General features: G+C 40.1%; 1 protein-coding gene across 1 annotated transcript; it reads left to right on the forward strand.

Moving 5' to 3' along the window:
* Positions 1 to 7,902: 7,902 nt before the first annotated feature.
* On the forward strand, positions 7,903 to 8,715 carry LOC136747158 (olfactory receptor 52K1-like). Its single transcript, XM_066700111.1, has one exon. The coding sequence runs from the start codon at positions 7,903 to 7,905 to the stop codon at positions 8,713 to 8,715; it is 813 nt and encodes a 270-aa protein (XP_066556208.1).
* The last annotated feature ends 11,347 nt before the right edge of the window (positions 8,716 to 20,062 follow it).

Below are 20,062 nucleotides of genomic sequence, written 5' to 3' on the forward strand. Positions count from 1 at the left end.
CCCTTACTCACCGACTACTCTACTCAGCTGCTTGCCAATGGTTTTGGCAGTAGTAATGCTACTCATTTTAACTTCTTCTGCCATCTTGAATATGCATCAAGCAAAACAAAGAACATCTCCCTATTTTTCTCACAAAAATCTAGGTGAACTGTTTGCCATGGTCTCTCTGTCCATTTCCAAGGGTGTACTGGTATTTTTCCCGGCAAGTTTCTGTGTAACTGACATGTTTGACATGCATTTACCACCCGTTCAATTTCACTGTCTAAAGCTGGCCACCAAAAATGGCTTCTTGCAATGCACTTCATTTTTACCATTCCCAAATGATTCCTGTGTAACTCCTGTAACATGTTTTCCTGCAAAACCTTTGGGATGACTTCTCTCATACCCCAATGCACACAATAATTTCTGTCAATTCATGGCATTTGTTCTTGTAGGGCCTCAGATTTTCATCTTGTACAAATTCAGGACAGCCATTTAAAGTATAGTACTTTACCTTACACAACACAGGATCTTTTTCTGTTTTCTTGGCTACTGCACTGGCAGATACTGGACGTACATCAAGAAAAGACACTCTAAACATTCAATCATTGTTTTAACCAATTTTATGAAACGGTAACCTTGACAACACGTCCGCATTGCCATGCTGAGCTGATGCCTTGTAACTGATCTCATACTGGTATTTCGCTAGGATTAAAGCCCAGCACTGCATTACTCCAAAATTTTCATTAAAGGCTTGTGATCTGTAACTAATTCAAATATTCTGCCATACACATACTCATGGAAAAATTATTCCCATAGCCTCTTACTCTATTCATGGATAATTTCTTTGGGCCTTGCTGAGCATTCTGGATGCACAAGCTATCGGTCTTTCAGAACCATCAGCAAACTTGTGAGCTACAGTGCCTTGCGAAAGTATTCACCCCCCTTGGCATTTTTCCTATTTTGTTGCATTACAACCTGTCATTTAAATAGATTTTTATGTGGATTTCATGTAATGGACATACACAAAATAGTCCAAATTGGTGAAGTAAAATTAAAAAAATTACTTATTTAAAAAAAATTGAAAAAATAAAAAACAGAAAAGTGGTGCATGCATATGTATTACCCCATTTGCTATGAAACCCCTAAATAAGATCTGGTGCAACCAATTACCTTCAGAAGTCACTTAATTGTTTAAATAAAGTCCACCTGTCACATGATCTCAGTATATATGCACCTGTTCTGAAAGGCCCCAGAGTCTGCAACACCAAGGAGCTCTCCAAACAGGACAGGGACAAAGTTGTGGAGAAGTACAGATCAGGGTTGGGTTATAAAAAAAAAATATCCGAAACTTTGAACATTCCATGGAGCACCATTAAATCCTTTATTAAAAAATTTAAAGAATATGGCACCACAACAAACCTGCCAAGAGAGGGCTGCCCACCAAAACTGGATCAGGCAAGGAGGGCATTAATCAGAGAGGCAACAAAGAGACCAAAGATAACCCTGAAGGAGCTGCAAAGCTCCACAGCGGAGATTGGAGTATCCGTCAATAGGACCACTTTAAGCCATACAGTCCACAGAGCTGATGGATGGCGCTAAATACAGGGAAATTCTTGAGGGAAACCTGTTTCAGTCTTCCAGAGATTTGAGACTGGGACGGAGGTTCACCTTCCAGCAGGACAATGACCCTAAGCGTACTGCTAAAGCAACACTTGAGTGGTTTATCTGGAAACATTGAAATGTCTTGGAATGGCCTAGTCAAAGCCCAGACCTCAATCTAATTGAGAATCTGTTGTATGACTTAAAGATTGCTGTACACCAGCGGAACCCATCCAGCTTGAAGGAGCTGGAGCAGTTTTGCCCTGAAGAATGGGCAAGAATCCCAATGGCTAGATGTGCCAAGCATATAGAGATGTACCCCAAGAGACTTGCAGCTATAATTGCTGCAAAAGGTGGCTCTACAAAGTATTGACTTTCGAGGGGTGAATAGTTATGCACGCTCAAGTTTTCTGTTTTTTTGTCTTATTTCTTGTTTGTTTAACAATAAAAAAATCTATTTTAAGGCAACAAAATAGGAATAATGCCAAGGGGGGTGAATACTTTCGCAAGGCACTGTCTAACAGCACTTGTATGGCGATGTATCACAAGCAAATACTACTGGTAACAGAATCCAAATGTACCAAAAGGCTCTATGAACACGGGTGCTAAAGGGTTCTTTGAAATGCATCCTGAATTTTGGATGTCCAAATCCACTCTTTATGTCCTTTTCTAACAATTTGGTCATTGGCTTCATCAACATCGACAGATTCAGTAGGAATTTCCCATAGTAAATCTAATTCTAATTCTAATTCAAACTAATGCTAAAAATGGCCTAAATTCAGTCATATTCTTTGGAACCGGAGCTTTTTCAATTGCCTCAGATTTCTCTTTTAATACTAGAAGCGCCAACATCTAACAAGCACCAAAGCCAGTCATTGTAACCAATAGCTCTTTAACAGCTTTGATATGATAATCAAAGCCAAATCATCATATAAAACTCAGGTGTTTTATTCATGAACATCAAATTTATATAGCACAAATGGAGTATTAAACTGAAATATGATTATAAAACAATAATATTATTGCTACTGATGCAGGACAGTGCCCTGTCTGAATGCCAAATATATTATATTCGCACCATTGTTGCAGCAAGATTGTGTAACCCATGTATGAATTTAAGCTTTGTGTATTGCTCCGGAGAAGCCAGGTGCAGTAGTTCTATGTAGCTGATTTTTAGAAAAACATTTTCATCCAAGGCCATAGAGAGGACAGAAGACAAAGGAGAAGTGTGTGATCAAGTTTGGGGCACCTCTTTGATGTCATCTAGTTGCCCAGCAACCAAAGGGAGTTATCTTGTATATGATAGCATGTTCTTTAGAAAAACTTTAGATGTGTCTTGCCGACTGACCATTTCCGGAGTGCTTCGTTGTAGCTGAATAAACTATTTTGGTATTATTTCAGTTAAATCGGGTCCTGAGTATTCCTTGTCCTTCTATTTATTGAGGGAGTAAAATTTCTCCCTATCACTATAAATAACATCAAAGCACTTTTCTAAATGCACACACTGCAGTCAAAACAAATAACTATATAGCCTACAATAAGCAAAAAGCTCAAAAACAGCATACAATAAGGGAATGAAACAAGTGTAAATGTAAATATTGGAATAATGCTCAAAAATAATATTTTATAGTTCCAAAATAACTATTGTATTAATCAAAACATAATTGTACAATAAAGTATACATTTTCAACACTGTGTAAACTTTGTTTTCAACATACAGTGCTTGTATTCACTGTAGCTTTGTATTTCCATAAACTATTTACTAAATATTTAGTCTGCATACCTGACAGCTCGGGACAGTCCACACAGGATATGTTTCTCCACTTTCCCTACTTATACATGTACCACACACTGCATTTTGACAGCCTCTCCAGGTGAACACTTTTGCTCCACAAATATATAGCATTGCAATAAATGCTTCTCCACTGATAATGTCCATGAATCATTATTTTGTGTGTGATATGCTGTGCTATTGCACTCTGTACTCTGCAGTAGCAATCGCATATTGATCAGTAGAGTAAAAGCACTAAAAGTCCATTTGTACCTGGTGTTTCACTCGTAATGTTTTCACAACACTGTCACAAACCCATGAATTATGTCATTCCCAGTATCACTGATGCCCCTGAATCATTGAATCATTTTCATATACACGACATTTCCAAAACCAGCTCTGTTCAGTCTCCATTTCGAATCCATGTTTATTTCGGGGGTAATCACTGTATCCACTCAGTGAATCTGAGTACAGTTGTAAGAAAACACCTGTAATGCTATAGACAGGTAGAAATCACCACTTGAGCGTGAGATTGACTGTATTGTAAAGGGCAGGCAGGATTATGCATTAAAAAACTGTAGGCATGTTTAATACGAATGGGTATGAACAGTATATTTAGGAACACAGAGTAATTCAAATTTCAATAATCAAATCGGTCAAATTGACTGGCTCAGCACTTCTAGTTTTAAAGGCCTAATACCGTCCCTGTCAATGATGTGACCTAGAAATTTCCCACTGTTCTGGAAAAAGGTCTTGTTTTACTTTAAACCCATGCTGTGCTAATCTTTTTGATTCCAGATTCCATAGGTGTTCAGGTATTACCGGTTAATCTTTACCAGTCACTAGAATATCCTCAAAATAACAAATGACTCCCTCTAAACCTTGCAATTCAGTTGCCATAATGTGTTGAAAAATCTCCGGAGTACTAGAAATGTCATAGGGCAACCTATTGTACTGAAACAGTCCCTTTTGCTTGTTAAAAATTAAGTACTGCTTACTTGAGTCACTTAACTCAACTTGCTGATAAGCCTGTGCAAAGACAATTTTGCTGAATTGCTTTCCATTTGCTAGTTTTGTAAACAAATCTTGAGCCCTCAGAATAGAGTACGAATCTGTCTCTAGCAAAGGGTTAATTGTTAATTGTTAGCTTTACAAAACGTGGGCGTAGCTTTTTCTGCTACATTCACTGTTTAGTCCATTTTATTTTGTGTCCCTTCATTGTGTGGATGACTGGAGCTAAAGTGCATTGAAATGCAGTCTGGCTTCCTGCTGCCTGTGTGCATTGCAGTTCCCTCTTGTTGCATCAGCGTTGTGATCACTGGGCGCCACAATGGACACAATGTAACTTCCATCCCACAGTCTGCGTAGTTGGGGGACATTGACATAGCGTGCATTGATTGGACGATTCTCCAATGTCACTCCACTGAGTGTTCGCTCGCCTGCAAGCCTTCGCCAGATGTCCCACCTTTCCACATTTCCTGCAAGTATAGTCCTTGAAACAGCACTGCCTCATTTGATGTGTGGTTCTGAGGCATTGGTAACAAGTGGTCTGGAACTTGCTTCTTTTGTGATCAGCCTGATCCGCTCTTGTGCTGAGGCTGGCAGTGCTGTAAGGTGCCGTCAGCTGAATTTGTCTTAGACAAGCCATGGTGCTTCAAAGCTCTTAAACATGTCAACGGTCTTTGACCAGGTCAGCGATTCCCCATAAGCAGCTGCTAACAGACGACTCAGTTCTCGATTTGCTATACCAACAATCAGTTGTTCTCTTAATTGCTCGTTTAAAGCCTCCCCAAACTGACTTGGTTCAGCAGGTCCCTGTAGCAGCAATATGTACTGCATTCGCTTGCGGCCATGAAAAGCATATCGATTCACCACTACATTTTTTTGGTTCAAAATGCTCCCATAGTGCCCTCAGTAATTCCTCTTGCTGTAATTCCTGGTTACTTTTTGGAGCAATTAAATATTTTAACAAGGCAAAATTCCTCATGCCAATTTCTGACAAACACACTGCCTTTCTCCTCTCTGTGGATATCTAATTTGCTACAAAGACATTTTCTAAACGCTCTTCAAAATTTGAAAAACGACTAACTCGCCTGGTTGAATTCCAAAGTGGAAGCTGTATTTCCGAGATACGCCATTGCCTTCACTCCCTTTTTTTCATCCGATTTGTAGTGCAGATATTAACATCCCTTCCCTAGAGATCCCATTCTCGTTGCCAATTTTCTGTAGTGTCTCTGCAAACCACCAGGCCTAAGCAAACCACCAGGCCTTGGCCATGATTAGCATTCTGATGATTTTAGAATGTGTAGGATGATTGTGTTAAAATAAACTGGTACTATTCTGGTTGTTGCACCAGGAGGAGTACATAAAATGGAGGATGCTCGACTGTGGCTGTTGCATTTTCACAGAGACTCAGTTCCACTGCTGTTTAAATAGGCTGCAATGCCTTTTTAATCGAAAAGAAAACCCTCTCAATATATCCAGATGGCTATTGGTACCTTTTAAATGGGTGATAGGGCTTATATGTATTTGATTTAATATGTTGATGTTTTTTTTTTTATTCTGACTTTTTATTTCAGTTACATTGTAGCTGTCCTTGTATGCTAACTTTGCTTTAATGGAATGCCTTACTATCACGTTTTGAATGATTACACTTAATGAATCTGTATACAATTAACTTACTAGCTTTCATCACTTTCATCTGAGTGATAGGTTAATCTGCAATCATAGACATCTCAACTGACCTGGCTTCCTGTAGAGAACCCCATACCCTACCATACCATATGGATTTTGTTCTAAACAAGCTCTACATTACTTAATTGAACCCTTAATTGAACTAATAATTTCCTAAATCCAAGCCTTTTTATTATTTTAAACAGTCAGGGTATTATATTGTAGAATTGTATGAAGAACTTACAAAAGAAACAACTTTTTTATCACACAATTTAAAAAGTCAAATCTAACCAGTTTGTTACTTTAATTAAAGTTCAATTAAGTAATTGAGAGCTCAGTTGGAACAAAATCCAGCAGGGTAGGGGGTCCTCCAGGACCAGCATTGGGAACCTCTGCTTTAAAGTATTGGCTTGATTCAACACTAATTGTAACAAGTGCAGCCTGTAAGAATGTACAAAATTCATCCGGTTTATATTCTAATCAGATCAATTAAGTAACTGGGAAGTGAGCTGGAAGTCAAAAGACACAACTCCAGAAATTGAGATTGAAACATTAAAAGATAATATATATAATTATTCTTTCCATATTGAATTGGGCTGTAAATGACAACTTCATAAACAGCTTATATTGTCATGAATGCTGAAACAATAATAATAATAAAATCCCTCAAATGCAATGATAAAAGTTTAATCCCACAGTGCTATTCATGGAAAACATTGTCTCATGGTGACATACATGATTCATTGTTTATATATAGCTTGCTACTTATATAATTGCTTTTAATTGTATAATCTCTGTGGAGTTGACATGTCACTGTTATGTATAACAAATCAGCGTGGCTCAGCCACAGACACTAAAAGAGTATTCACTGAGAGATGACTCTGCATGCGGAACTGAAAGCAAGACTATTTTATCATTAGGTAAGTACTACATAATATACAAATGATCATGACTTAAACTGTTTAAGCATAAAAGCCAGATTAAATTGAATAACTGCTTGTTATTTTATTGGTTTTGATTAATGTAGACTTCTGATAAAATAATGACATAACATCATTAAATAAGAACAGTTTAATTTGTGAGTGTATTTGTGGTGTTCTGAAAAACAGCAAAACATATAATTTTAATCTGATAACATGGTTTATTTTAACATACTTTTAAGCTTTCCCACTCAGTATTGATTATGTTTTCTACAGATTTGAACAGTTCATTTTACTTCGGAGGATACATGGCTTAGAAATAAACACAATGCCTGAAATCTCTAAATTTCCTCAGATGTTCACTCCGAGTGAGAGATTCAGTTGAGCACAGTTTTTGGCCTATCATCATTAAATATAACTGTCTGTTGTGCTTTGAAGAGATCTGTTAGAATATTCATAATTCATTTAAACGTTCAGAATGAAAAAACAACATGCACAGGTAATGCATGATATGAACATTAAAACACAAGTCTTGTAATTTTAGAGCTCATATATGTGCTCTAAATCATACTCAGTTGCTGTACAATAGCAACAATAATAATGTGTTACAATAATGTGTTAAAACTTTCAAAGGAATGCTCCTGGAAGTTAGAGCAATAAATCAGGACAGCAACCAAAATGACTGACTACACCACCACCAGCAGCCCCAGTAATTGTATTGAGGAGGGAGGACCTCAACCACCATGAATAAATATTATTTATTTATACTGATAGTATTCTTCCTGGGCAGGATGGAAGATTTGCACACCTAGTACACAGACACAGGAATGATATGGAGCCAGGCTTCACTTTTATCAACAGTGTTTGACCATAATTTGTAACAAATTACATAAATTGAACCTAATCTACATTTTAGCCATGACATTTACTTTTTCAGCCTTTCGGTGGGACATCGCCATGGATAACCTCTCTTCTGAAGTCTCAACTGTATTAACCATGGAAGGCCTTGCTATACCACCTGAAGTTGTCTACCCAGCATTTATTTTGGGAATGCTAAGTTACTGTATTATTCTTTTCTGTAATCTGGTTATCATTCTAACAATTGCTCTGGATAACCGATTACATGAACCAATGTACCTGTTGCTTATCAATCTACCCATCAATGACTTGATGGGAGCCACTGCCATTTTATGTATATATGTAGCGATATGTAACCCCTTAAGGTACAGTGCAATCATGACAAATGTGTATCTGCTGAAAATCATCACATTGGTCTGGGTAGTGGACCTCACTTTGATGCTTATTCTTGTTGCTCTGCTTCTTCGGTTCCCTCTATGCCGATCCTTTGTTTCCAATGTTTACTGTGACAATCCATCTCTTGTGAGACTGGTTTGTGCAGACACCACTTTAAATAACATCTATGGGTTGTTTATAATAGTTTTCGTGCAAGTGCTATTTGTAGGTGCTATTTTCTATACATACCTTCAGATTTTATTGACATGTCTGAAGAACAAGCAGTCTGATGCAAAGAGCAAGGCTATACAGACTTGTGTCAGCCATTTAATGGTGTTTATCATTTTAGAACTGACAGGTCTGATGACACTTCTTTCATATCGTTTTGAGAAGGCTTCACCTCAGTTAAGGAAAATAGTTGGTATCGTTGTCATGATATTTCCCCCCACTATGAACCCAATTATTTACGGACTGAAAACGAAAGAGATCCGGAGTAAAATACCAATGTTTTTCAGTCAGAAGGTTTCAGCCTTCTAGTATCTAGTATCAGCCTTATAGTATAGGATCAAAAATGTAATCTGAAAAATTGCTTTGTTATTATTATGATTGTTCAGAATAAATATAATTTTACATTACAGTCACAGTTGCTTTAGTGAAAGATTATATTATGATTCTATTGTAATCCATGAAATTACCCCACTGACAAATATCCTATATTATTTTTCATTTCAGTGGAAAAGAAACATTGATTGTTTTCTCTATTCTGTTTTATCAACTGACAGTTTTTTAGTTTTTTGATGAATTAATGTAACAATTAAAATATCAATATTTTGGGTGAACTACATCCATGATTACACCACACCACATGTTACATGGTACACTACATGAGTAGTGACATAATCAATGTCCCACTATAAGAAATATAAATGAACCAACACACAATCTGGACATGAGAAGTTAATATTAAGTGACTAGACTTAATGCTCAGTACAAAAGATAATTAATGTTGAAAACATTATGCTAACACTCCACTTCAGTCCAATGGAATCTTCATAGTTTTCTCTAGGCTTAATATGTGTTGTAATTGATAGAAACTATGATATAATGAATAACATTGAAGAACCTCAATGAGTATAGATGAGGGAAGTCTCTGCATTGTCCAAACAGAAACCTTTATTCATACTGGTATGGGAGAATGTCTATGGAGAATCCAGCAGGCAGTGCCAATAAGTTCAGAATTTACACAAGATTAAAAAGGAAATCATGTCATTCCACAGGACTAGAACAGAGAAAATATACATATAAGGTAAAATAATGTATCCGTTCTCTATAGCTTCAGATTACTAATGAGAAGTATCTGTAGCTTAGTTCCAAGCCAGGAATTCCCCTGCACCCCAGCTCAAGTCTGAATGTGCTGAGAGATATCGATCTGTAGAAGTGGTGGGGGCTGTATTAGGATCGTCCAAAGACCCCCAAGGTCAACTGACCAAGTATAAAATGTTAAAATAATACAAATTAACAAAATATATAAAGAATGAAAAATAAATCAGAGTCCTTAGGGGGAAAAAAAAGAAGAAATAATGTTAAGAGAACCTCTATTAAATAAATATTTTATTCACACAGAGCTACTTAGTAATTTCTAATAATAAGAAATGTCTAGAGATCTCAACTGTTTTAGAAGTGGTCTTTCTCACCAAGAGGCTGTGTAAAAGATATGTGCCCAAATACCCTGAACATAGATGAAATTAAAAGAAATGGAAAGCCAAATATACAATATAATTAATATAATGTACTACTACACGATGAAATACATTTCCAGAGTTACGGACAATATCAAACGTCTTATTTAAAGAAAGGTTAATGTAAAGCTTGAATAAATACAATGCTCAAGATTATGTGTGTGTGTGTGTGTGTGTGTGTGTGTGTGTGTGTGTGTGTGTGTGTGTGTGTGTGTGTGTGTGTGTGTGAGAGAGAGAGAGTCGGTTTGATTTATGTTTGTATACATGACTGTCAGTGTCCACGCAGTGGAGTAGTTTTACGGCATGCAGGCGGAAGATCACTGCCCTTCTGAACACTGAGTTTCAGCCCTTCCTCCACTTTGCTCACCTTTTAATAGTTAACGACATTTTCTTACAAAGAATTAAATGTTAGTCCATAACTTTAGAAAATCCTGAATATATACGAAATTCAAATCAATGGAATACATATCATTGTGACAAGACAAATAACAAATATCATCTCACTAATTAGCAAGCTTGTAATGTAAAGAAATGGTAAATTGAATACACACAATTATAATGTATATTCACACCACCGTGTGATGTAAATGAAATGTAACGTTACGAAGTTAATTTAAGAAAATCTTAAATATATACAGGGAAAAAAGTATTTGATCCCCTGCTGATTTTGTACGTTTGCCAACTGACAAAGAAATGATCAGTCTATAATTTTAATGGTAGGTGTACACTCACCTAAAGGATTATTAGGACACCTGTTCAATTTCTCATTAATGCAATTATCTAATCAACCAATCACATGGCAGTTGCTTCAATGCATTTAGGGGTGTGGTCCTGGTCAAGACAATCTCCTGAACTCCAAACTGAATGTCTGAATGGGAAAGAAAGGTGATTTAAGCAATTTTGAGCGTGGCATGGTTGTTGGTGCCAGACGGGCCGGTCTGAGTATTTCACAATCTGCTCAGTTACTGGGATTTTCACGCACAACCATTTGTAGGGTTTACAAAGAATGGTGTGAAAAGGGAAAAACATCCAGTATGCGGCAGTCCTGTGGGCGAAAATGCCTTGTTGATGCTAGAGGTCAGAGGAGAATGGGCCGACTGATTCAAGCTGATAGAAGAGCAACTTTGACTGAAATAACCACTCGTTACAACCGAGGTATGCAGCAAAGCATTTGTGAAGCCACAACACCTACAACCTTGAGGCGGATGGGCTACAACAGCAGAAGACCCCACCGGGTACCACTCATCTCCACTACAAATAGGAAAAAGAGGCTACAATTTGCACAAGCTCACCAAAATTGGACAGTTGAAGACTGGAAAAATGTTGCCTGGTCTGATGAGTCTCGATTTTTGTTGAGACATTCAGATGGTAGAGTCAGAATTTGGCGTAAACAGAATGAGAACATGGATCCATCATGCCTTGTTACCACTGTGCAGGCTGGTGGTGGTGGTGTAATGGTGTGGGGGATGTTTTCTTGGCACACTTTAGGCCCCTTAGTGCCAATTGGGCATCGTTTAAATGCCACGGCCTACCTGAGCATTGTTTCTGACCATGTCCATCCCTTTATGACCACCATGTACCCATCCTCTGATGGCTACTTCCAGCAGGATAATGCACCATGTCACAAAGGTCGAATCATTTCAAATTGGTTTCTTGAACATGACAATGAGTTCACTGTACTAAACTGGCCCCCACAGTCACCAGATCTCAACCCAATAGAGCATCTTTGGGATGTGGTGGAACGGGAGCTTCGTGCCCTGGATGTGCATCCCACAAATCTCCATCAACTGCAAGATGCTATCCTATCAATATGGGCCAACATTTCTAAAGAATGCTTTCAGCACCTTGTTGAAGCAATGCCACATAGAATTAAGGCAGTTCTTAGATGTGGTCATCTTTTGGTCCATTGTTGTGGGTCCAGAACCTGTAACAAAATAAACACTCATACTCACATTAGTACATTCACTTTGGATTTACAAAGTAATTTAGGCACTCTGATGTTGCCACCCTCCTGTTGGGGCTGGAATTTCTTATTTGTTAGTATGGTGTGGTTTGACCTGAGTTCAGTGTCTTCACCTCAGGCCACCCTCCTGTCCATCAATGCAGACACTGGTATCAGTGGCAAGGAGAACAGTATGAGGACCAGACCAGCATTTGTGTAGACCAGGTCGAAGAGGAAGGAAGAATGTCAGCTACATACTGTAGAACAGAACTATCATAAGGTCTTAGATCTATATTCTCTAATGCCTCAGGTGTAGCTTTGTGAAAAATTGCAGGGCTTTTATGAAATCCCTGTGGAAGTTGATTCCAAATGTATTGTTTATCTCCAACAGTGAATGCAAATTTGTCTTCCAAATCTGGGTGCAAAGGTAAGCTCCAAAACTCATTACTAATGTAACAGTGAAAGTTAGGTTGTAAAACATTAATTAAGATGTTAGGGCTAGCTACAATAGGATGAAGGTGTGGTGTAACATTATTAAGATTTATGTAATGTATGGTGAGACACTAGGACTCTGGAGTGGAGGGTCGCTGGTTCAATCCCAGGTGGGGGACTCCGCTGCTGTACACCTGAGCAAGGCACTTTACCTACATTGCTCCAGCAATGCCCAGCTGTATAAATGGGCAAAATGCAAAAAACAATGTGATATACTGTAACAATTGTAAGTCACCCTGGAAAAGGATGTCTGCTAAGAAATCGAGTAATAATTGTATTATGCCTTTAACTGCTGTAAGGCCTCAGGTTTCATTTCATATTGTTTATGAGGTTGGTGTGAGGGGCATGTAACCTGTATGGGTGGAATTCAGGCTATACCACAATCTTGTATATGAGTTGCCCACATTTTTGGATATTGTGAACAAACAATACCAAATGGAGTATCTGCCCAATGATGGGTGAGAGGTGTTGCAGAACAGACTGAAGGATGTCTGTAAATGTGTCTAATGCCATTGCTATGAGCATTAGTCCATTGTATCTGATTGCTGCTTGTGTTTACTATTGCCCCAGCCTCGAGAAAAGTGCCCTCATTGTTACAATGATAAGATGATTGTCTAATTAGTTGTGCTTAATTGGAATTATACTGAGTCTTGTTCCACAGAGCATTGGCTTCTCCCCCTCCACCCCTCTGCCAGCACTGTGCTGCTGTATGTCGTCTAAGAGATCAATGCGCACATTGAGGGGGGCCACTGCCCCTTGAGCCCAGTTTATTATTATTATTATTATTATTATTATTATTATTATTTTTATTATTATATATATATATTATTTTTTAATTATTTCTTGACAGACACCCTTATCCAGGGCGACTTACAACATAAGTGCAAACAAAGTGCAAAAATACAGTTAAGTACAAGGCATCAATCATTACAAATTCAATTTAGCTAAAACATAGCAATTCAAAATAATACATTTTACAAATTCCAATTTACAATTTTCCTGTACGGTGAAAGCTAAGTGCTATCAAGATGTAGGGTCACAGTCAAGGGCTACGGGAAAGGGAGCAAGGAGGAAAACAAATCGAAAACACAAGAAGCATAATGAAACTGTGAAAGTGCTATCTAGCGGGGATAAAATGACTAATATTAAAAGTACTGTCGTCTTGAGTAAGCGACGGAATGAGGTCAAGGACTCTGCTGTTTTGACTTATTCCAACACTCACGAGTCCTATGTCCTGTTTTATCACAGATCCACCATCTTTCATTCCGTGACATGGGGTTTGTAGTTACCGCAGCTACTGCAACTGCTTTTGTCTTTCCCTTATTTTGTTTTGTGCTGACCTTGTTTGCCCACTGCAAAACAGCCTCATATGTGTCTCCCTCAGTCACATGCATACTCAGTATGTGAGTATGAGGTTTACCAAAACCAAGCATTTTCAAAACAATTTACTACGCTTAGGATCTGTGTGTACTGAATACTCATTGAATGCTTTGAATTTCCTTTCAGCATACTCATGAGGAGTTTCACCTGAGCGCTGTTTCACTTCCATTATAGCCCCCCAATTTCATTTGCCCGAGCCCAGGTCATCCTTTATTGATGCCCTAAACTCCTTGTATTTATCATCGACATCCTCTTTGGACACTTTTGGGCATTTAGCTTTCACTATGACATGTACATCTTATAAGTGCATTATATGTATTTCCTTCATTTCCTCGAACTGTTCCCAAAATTCCACATTAGCGTGGGCTGGTTTCAATGTTGGTAAATCTTTTAGGAGAGTGTGTAATTCTCCTGGTGTGAATAGATGATGTATGTTAGTCGTCACCTGACTCTCCGATTCATCTGCGTTCCCCTTTTCTGTTTTAATCCTGGTTTTTATTGGAGCCATTTTAACAGGTCGATCGCTAAATTTACTAAGGGATAGAAAGGCTTGTGTGAATGAGGCGACACATTGCCCTATTCTCCACAATGTTCTCTTCCATACTCCCATGCCTTCCGATCTAAATCATCCCAGTTGATATCATTATTCTCACTGAGACTCACTGAGACTCGACAGCTGCACATTTCTTTCCAACCATATGTAATTTCTCTTTCTTCCTCAAGCATGCTATTTCTTCCTGCAGTTCAATCTTCCTCTTTCTCTTTCAATGTAGTTTTACAACATAACAACATTTCCCTTTATTCCTGCTTTTCCTTTTCCATTTTCTCATAACACTTAGTCACAATTACAACTGCTTTATCTGCTTTATATTCACTTTCCTTTCCCCACCAATGTATCTGTGCACTGGGGCTCCATTCTGGATCCCAGCCACCCTTTATCATTCTGCTTTCTACATTAAGACAGACCCGATCCATAAGTTTGGAAGACATATATAAAATCAAGCTAGGTACCTTGTATTATTCATCTATTTATTTATATAACTTCATCTATTTACTAATTAATTTCTTATCACAGTACGTTGTGAGCAGGGACTGTGGTTTATTCCCTATTTGTTGTTCACCGTACATTGTGATAAGGGACTGTGGTTTATTCCCTATTAATTGTATATCACAGTACATTATGAACAGGGACTGTGGTTTATTCCCCTTTTGTTGTTCACCGTACATTGTGATAAGGGACTGTGGTTTATTCCCTACATCGTGAATAACACGTCTTCTCGTTTAACACATGCAGCTGTATTGTGTCTCCTGAATCCAAAAAGTTTTGCACTAGCCGTGATTCATTAATTAAATCAACATAATGATTTTATATCTTCATACAACCTAGTGGTTAAGATGAACATTTATATGTTCATTTAATATAATTCTATAGTGCCCTGAAACTCCACCCTCGAGTATGCTAGTGCTATATCATTATTCAGTGCCCTGAAACTCCACCCTCCATTATGTTAATTCTTCAGTGACCCAAGGTTACAAAAGGCATAGACATCTCCTCACCATCCCCCTAGCTCAAGAAGCTCCGCACCGACATAACCCTTGTCCATTTGAAAGTGGTAACCCCTTTGGACATGTTGAAGAGACAGCCTCACATCACTCACATAGAGAAAAATATCTATTTTACTAAAGAATCAGGAGGGCTTAAATAGACCTCTTGTGGAGGGGGGGTGTGTGTGTGTGGGGTTGAAAAACAGCTGAAGACCCCCACTGTTGAACCCTCTTTTAATGAAGCAGACTGAGTATAGAGAATAATATATTTATATTACATGCCCGGCATGGGAGCTCCCCAACCTCAGCTGAGTCTCTACGAACAACAGAATATAACAGATAAGAAGTCCGGTCCCATGGTCATCATTAACAACTGTCAATCAATCAGTATGATGTGACATCTTCAGCCTGTTTGGAAAAACAATGAAGTCCACAAACAGACTGTAACAAACAAGCAGCTGTGGGCTACCATTCCACTGTGTGGTCCTTTTATCATAGAGAGAACAGATGTGCCTTGTTGACTTTTGCTAACCTGATGAATCTAATTTGCTTGCTCTGTATACAGTGAGGGAAAAAAGTATTTGATCCCCTGCTGATGTTTGCCCACTGACAAATAAATGATCAGTCTATAATTTTAATGGTAGGTGTATTTTAACAGTGAGATACAGAATAATAACAAACAAATCCAGAAAAACACATTTCAAAAAAGTTATACATTGATTTGGATGTTAATGAGTGAAATAAGTATTTGACCCCTTCGACTTAGTACTTGGTGGCAAAACCCTTGTTGGCAATCACAGAGGTCAGACGTTTCTTGTAGTTGGCCACCAGGTTTGCACACATCTCAGGAGGGATTTTGTCTCACTCCTCTTTGCAGATCCTCTCCAAGTCATTAAGGTTTCAAGGCTGACGTTTGGCAACTCGAACCTTCAGCTCCCTCCACAGATTTTCTATGGGATTAAGGTCTGGAGACTGGCTAGGCCACTCCAGGACCTTAATGTGCTTCTTCTTGAGCCACTCCTTTGTTGCCTTGGCTGTGTGTTTTGGGTCATTGTCATGCTGGAATACCCATCCACGACCCATTTTCAATGCCCTGGCTGAGGGAAGGAGGTTCTCACCCAAGATTTGATGGTACATGGCCCCGTCCATCGTCCCTTTGATGCGGTGCAGTTGTCCTGTCCCCTTAGCAGAAAAACACCCCCAAAGCATAATGTTTCCACCTCCATGTTTGACGGTGGGGATGGTGTTCTTGGGGTCATAGGCAGCATTCCTCCTCCTCCAAACATGGCGAGTTGAGTTGATGCCAAAGAGCTCGATTTTGGTCTCATCTGACCACAACACTTTCACCCAGTTCTCCTCTGAATCATTCAGATGTTCATTGGCAAACTTCAGACGGGCCTGTACATGTGCTTTCTTGAGCAGGGGGACCTTGCGGGCACTGCAGGATTTCAGTCCTTCACGGCGTAGTGTGTTACCAATTGTTTTCTTTGTGACTATGGTCCCAGCTGCCTTGAGATCATTAACAAGATCCTCCTATGTAGTTCTGGGCTGATTCCTCACCGTTCTCATGATCATTGAAACTCCACGAGGTGAGATCTTGCATGGAGCCCCAGAACGAGGGAGACTGACAGTTATTTTGTGTTTCTTCCATTTGCGAATAATCGCAACAACTGTTGTCACCTTCTCACCAAGCTGCTTGGCGATGGTGTTGTAGCCCATTCCAGCCTTGTGTAGGTCTACAATCTTGTCCCTGACATCCTTGGACAGCTCTTTGGTCTTGGCCATGGTGGAGAGTTTGGAATGTGATTGATTGATTGCTTCTGTGGACAGGTGTCTTTTATACAGGTAATGAGCTGAGATTAGGTGAGTCCCTTTAAGAGAGTGCTCCTAATCTCAGCTCGTTACCTGTAAAAAAGACACCTGGGAGCCAGAAATCTTGCTGATTGATAGTGGATCAAATACTTGTTTCCCTCATTAACATGCAAATTAATTTATAACTTTTTTGAAATGCGTTTTTCTGGATTTTTTTGTTGTTATTCTGTCTCTCACTGTTAAAATACACCTAACATTAAAATTATAGACTGATAATTTCTTTGTCAGTGGGCAAACGTACAAAATCAGCAGGGGATCAAATACTTCCCTCACTGTACATATCGCATGACAGCAAGGAGCAGTTGACACCCACTGGTTAGACTGGCTGACACAGGGCAACAATAACAATGAACGAACTATATACAGGGCGGCCTCTTAAGGCAACATGCCTGTAGGCTGCATGACAAGCCCCGGGAACACATCGACAGGCTGTCTGTACATCCCGGAGCAGCTCGCGTGGGTGCTCGACTGGAAGGCATAGTCCGGTGGAAGGGAAAGACACGGTTCACTAGCTCCCTCAGGATGCACTTACAGGGGCAGACTGGGAGAGGAAAGGCAGGAGCCAGAGCCTGCAGGCTACTGGGGCTCGACTGCAGCCAAAACCAGGTTCCCAATGGAAGGGACCGGTCCCGTCACATCCAACCTGTAGAAGCGGGAAAATGTAAGCGGCAAGGCCCAAGCTGCAGCCGCACAAATGTCTCCCAAGAGGGCACCTTGAAAAAGGGCCCACGATGTGGCAACGCCTCGAGTCGAGTGGGCCACCAGGTGATCAGGCACCGGGGTCCCAGTAGACTCGTAGGCCATGGTAATGGTGTCCACAATCCAATGCGAGAGGCACTGCTTTGAAAGCGCCTTGCCCTGTGTCCGCACTCCATAAGACACAAACAGTTGGTCTGAGCGCTGAATGTCCTTAGTGCATTCCAAATAGCACCTGAGGGTCGCACAGGGCAGAACAGGTGAAGCCGACTCTCTTGCTCTGAAGTGAAGGGAGGAGGATGAAAAGCCATCAACTCAATATTCCTGTTGACATGAAATGGAGACAGCACTTTCGGGAGGAACGCAGGGTTAGGCCGTAGCGTGACCCTGGAGCCATCTCCCGCAAAACGGACACACGATGGGTGTACCGACAGAGCATGTAACTCGCTCACGCATTTTGCAGAAGTGTTTGCCAGCAAAAACTTAGTCTTAAGTGACACCAGCTTCAGCTCAGCTGAGTTCAGTGGCTCAAATGGGGCTTGGGAAAGTGCATCCAGCACTACATCAAGGCGCCATGTGGGCAGTGAAAGGGTTTGAGGAGACCGTAGCCATCGAGCTCCCTTTAGAAACTGCACAGCCAGAAAATGAGACCCAGGAGGCTCGCCATCAATCCGAACATGTCGAGATGGCTGCCAGATACACTTTGAGCGTGGACGGGGACTTGCCCTGGTCCAACAGCTCTTGTAGAAATTGCAATATGACCCCGATGGGGCAATTAATTGGGTCTTGACCGCCGTCTTGGCACCAGGTGCTAAACATCCGCCAGCGGTAGAAATACTGCGACCTCGGAGAGGGAACCCTTGCCGACTGAATAGTGGCAACTACCGCGTCCGACAGACCCCAGGCAATCAATCGCTCCCGCTCAGGGGCCAGGCCCAGAGCTGAGAAGGCCCAGAGGAAAGGCAGGAGCCAGAGCCTGCAGGCTACTGGGGCTCGACTGCAGCCAAAACCAGGTTCCCAGAGGGAGAAGGGGGAACAGTGGGAATGCGTAAAGGAGACAGCGCGGCCACTTGTGAGCTAGCGCATCGATCCCTAGGGTTCCTGAGCGGTCTTGGACAGAGAACCATAGTGGGCAGTGTGTGGACTCTGCCGAGGCAAAGAGATCCACGTCCACCATGCCGAACCGACTCCACAGTTGTTTTACCACCAGCGTGTGGAGGCGCCATTCCGAAACCGGGGGGCCTCCCCGCCATGTTGGACAGGCCTGGGGGTGAACTTCTCTGACAGAGCGGAACCGTGGCTGTGCCCACAGAAGCAGACGGCGTGCTAGACAGTACAGTCTGTGTGACCAGAGACCTCCTTGCCTTTTTTGAAATGCATTTTTCTGGATTTTTTTGTTGTTATTCTGTCTCTCACTGTTAAAATACACCTACCATTAAAATTATAGACTGATCATTTCTTTGTCAGTGGGCAAACGTACAAAATCAGCAGGGGATCAAATACTTTTTTCCTTAATTGTATATATATATATATATATATATATATATATATATATATATATATATATATATATTGTGTTGTGACTTTATTATTGTACCCAGATGTTATTATAACCTTGGGAAACTGATCGTAACAGTGGGGACTTGATTCAAGTCTTCAAAACCATGAAAGGCATCGACCACATCAAACCAGAGGAGCTTTTCCAGATCAAAAGGGACACACGCACCTGGGGACACAAATGGAAATTGGGCTTCAAGGCATTCAAAATGGAAAACAGGAGACACTTTTTCACACAGAGAGTAGTCACAATCTGGAACAACCTCCCCAGCGATGTGGTAGAAGCTAAAAGTTTGGGAACATTTAAAAATAGACTGGATAGGATCCTTGGTTCACTCAGTTATTAATGGACACCAAACGAACACAATGAGTCGAATGGCCTCCTCTCATTTGTAAACTTTCTTATGTTCTTATGTTCTAATTAAGTAACTGAGTAGTGAGCTGGAACATATTTAATTGGGCTGTAAATGACAACTTCATAAACAGCTTATATTGTCATGAATGTTGAAACAATAATAGAGGTTTGTTTTGCTTTGCTGTCACTTTTACAAACAAAACCATTCCTAGATACACTAATGAGAGACATCCTGTGGGTTAATAAAATCCCTCAGATGCAATTATAAAACTTTAATCCCACAGTGCTATTCATGAAAAACATTGT

This window comes from Amia ocellicauda, chromosome 3, assembly GCF_036373705.1.
Source record: "Amia ocellicauda isolate fAmiCal2 chromosome 3, fAmiCal2.hap1, whole genome shotgun sequence".
Lineage (NCBI taxonomy): Eukaryota > Metazoa > Chordata > Actinopteri > Amiiformes > Amiidae > Amia > Amia ocellicauda.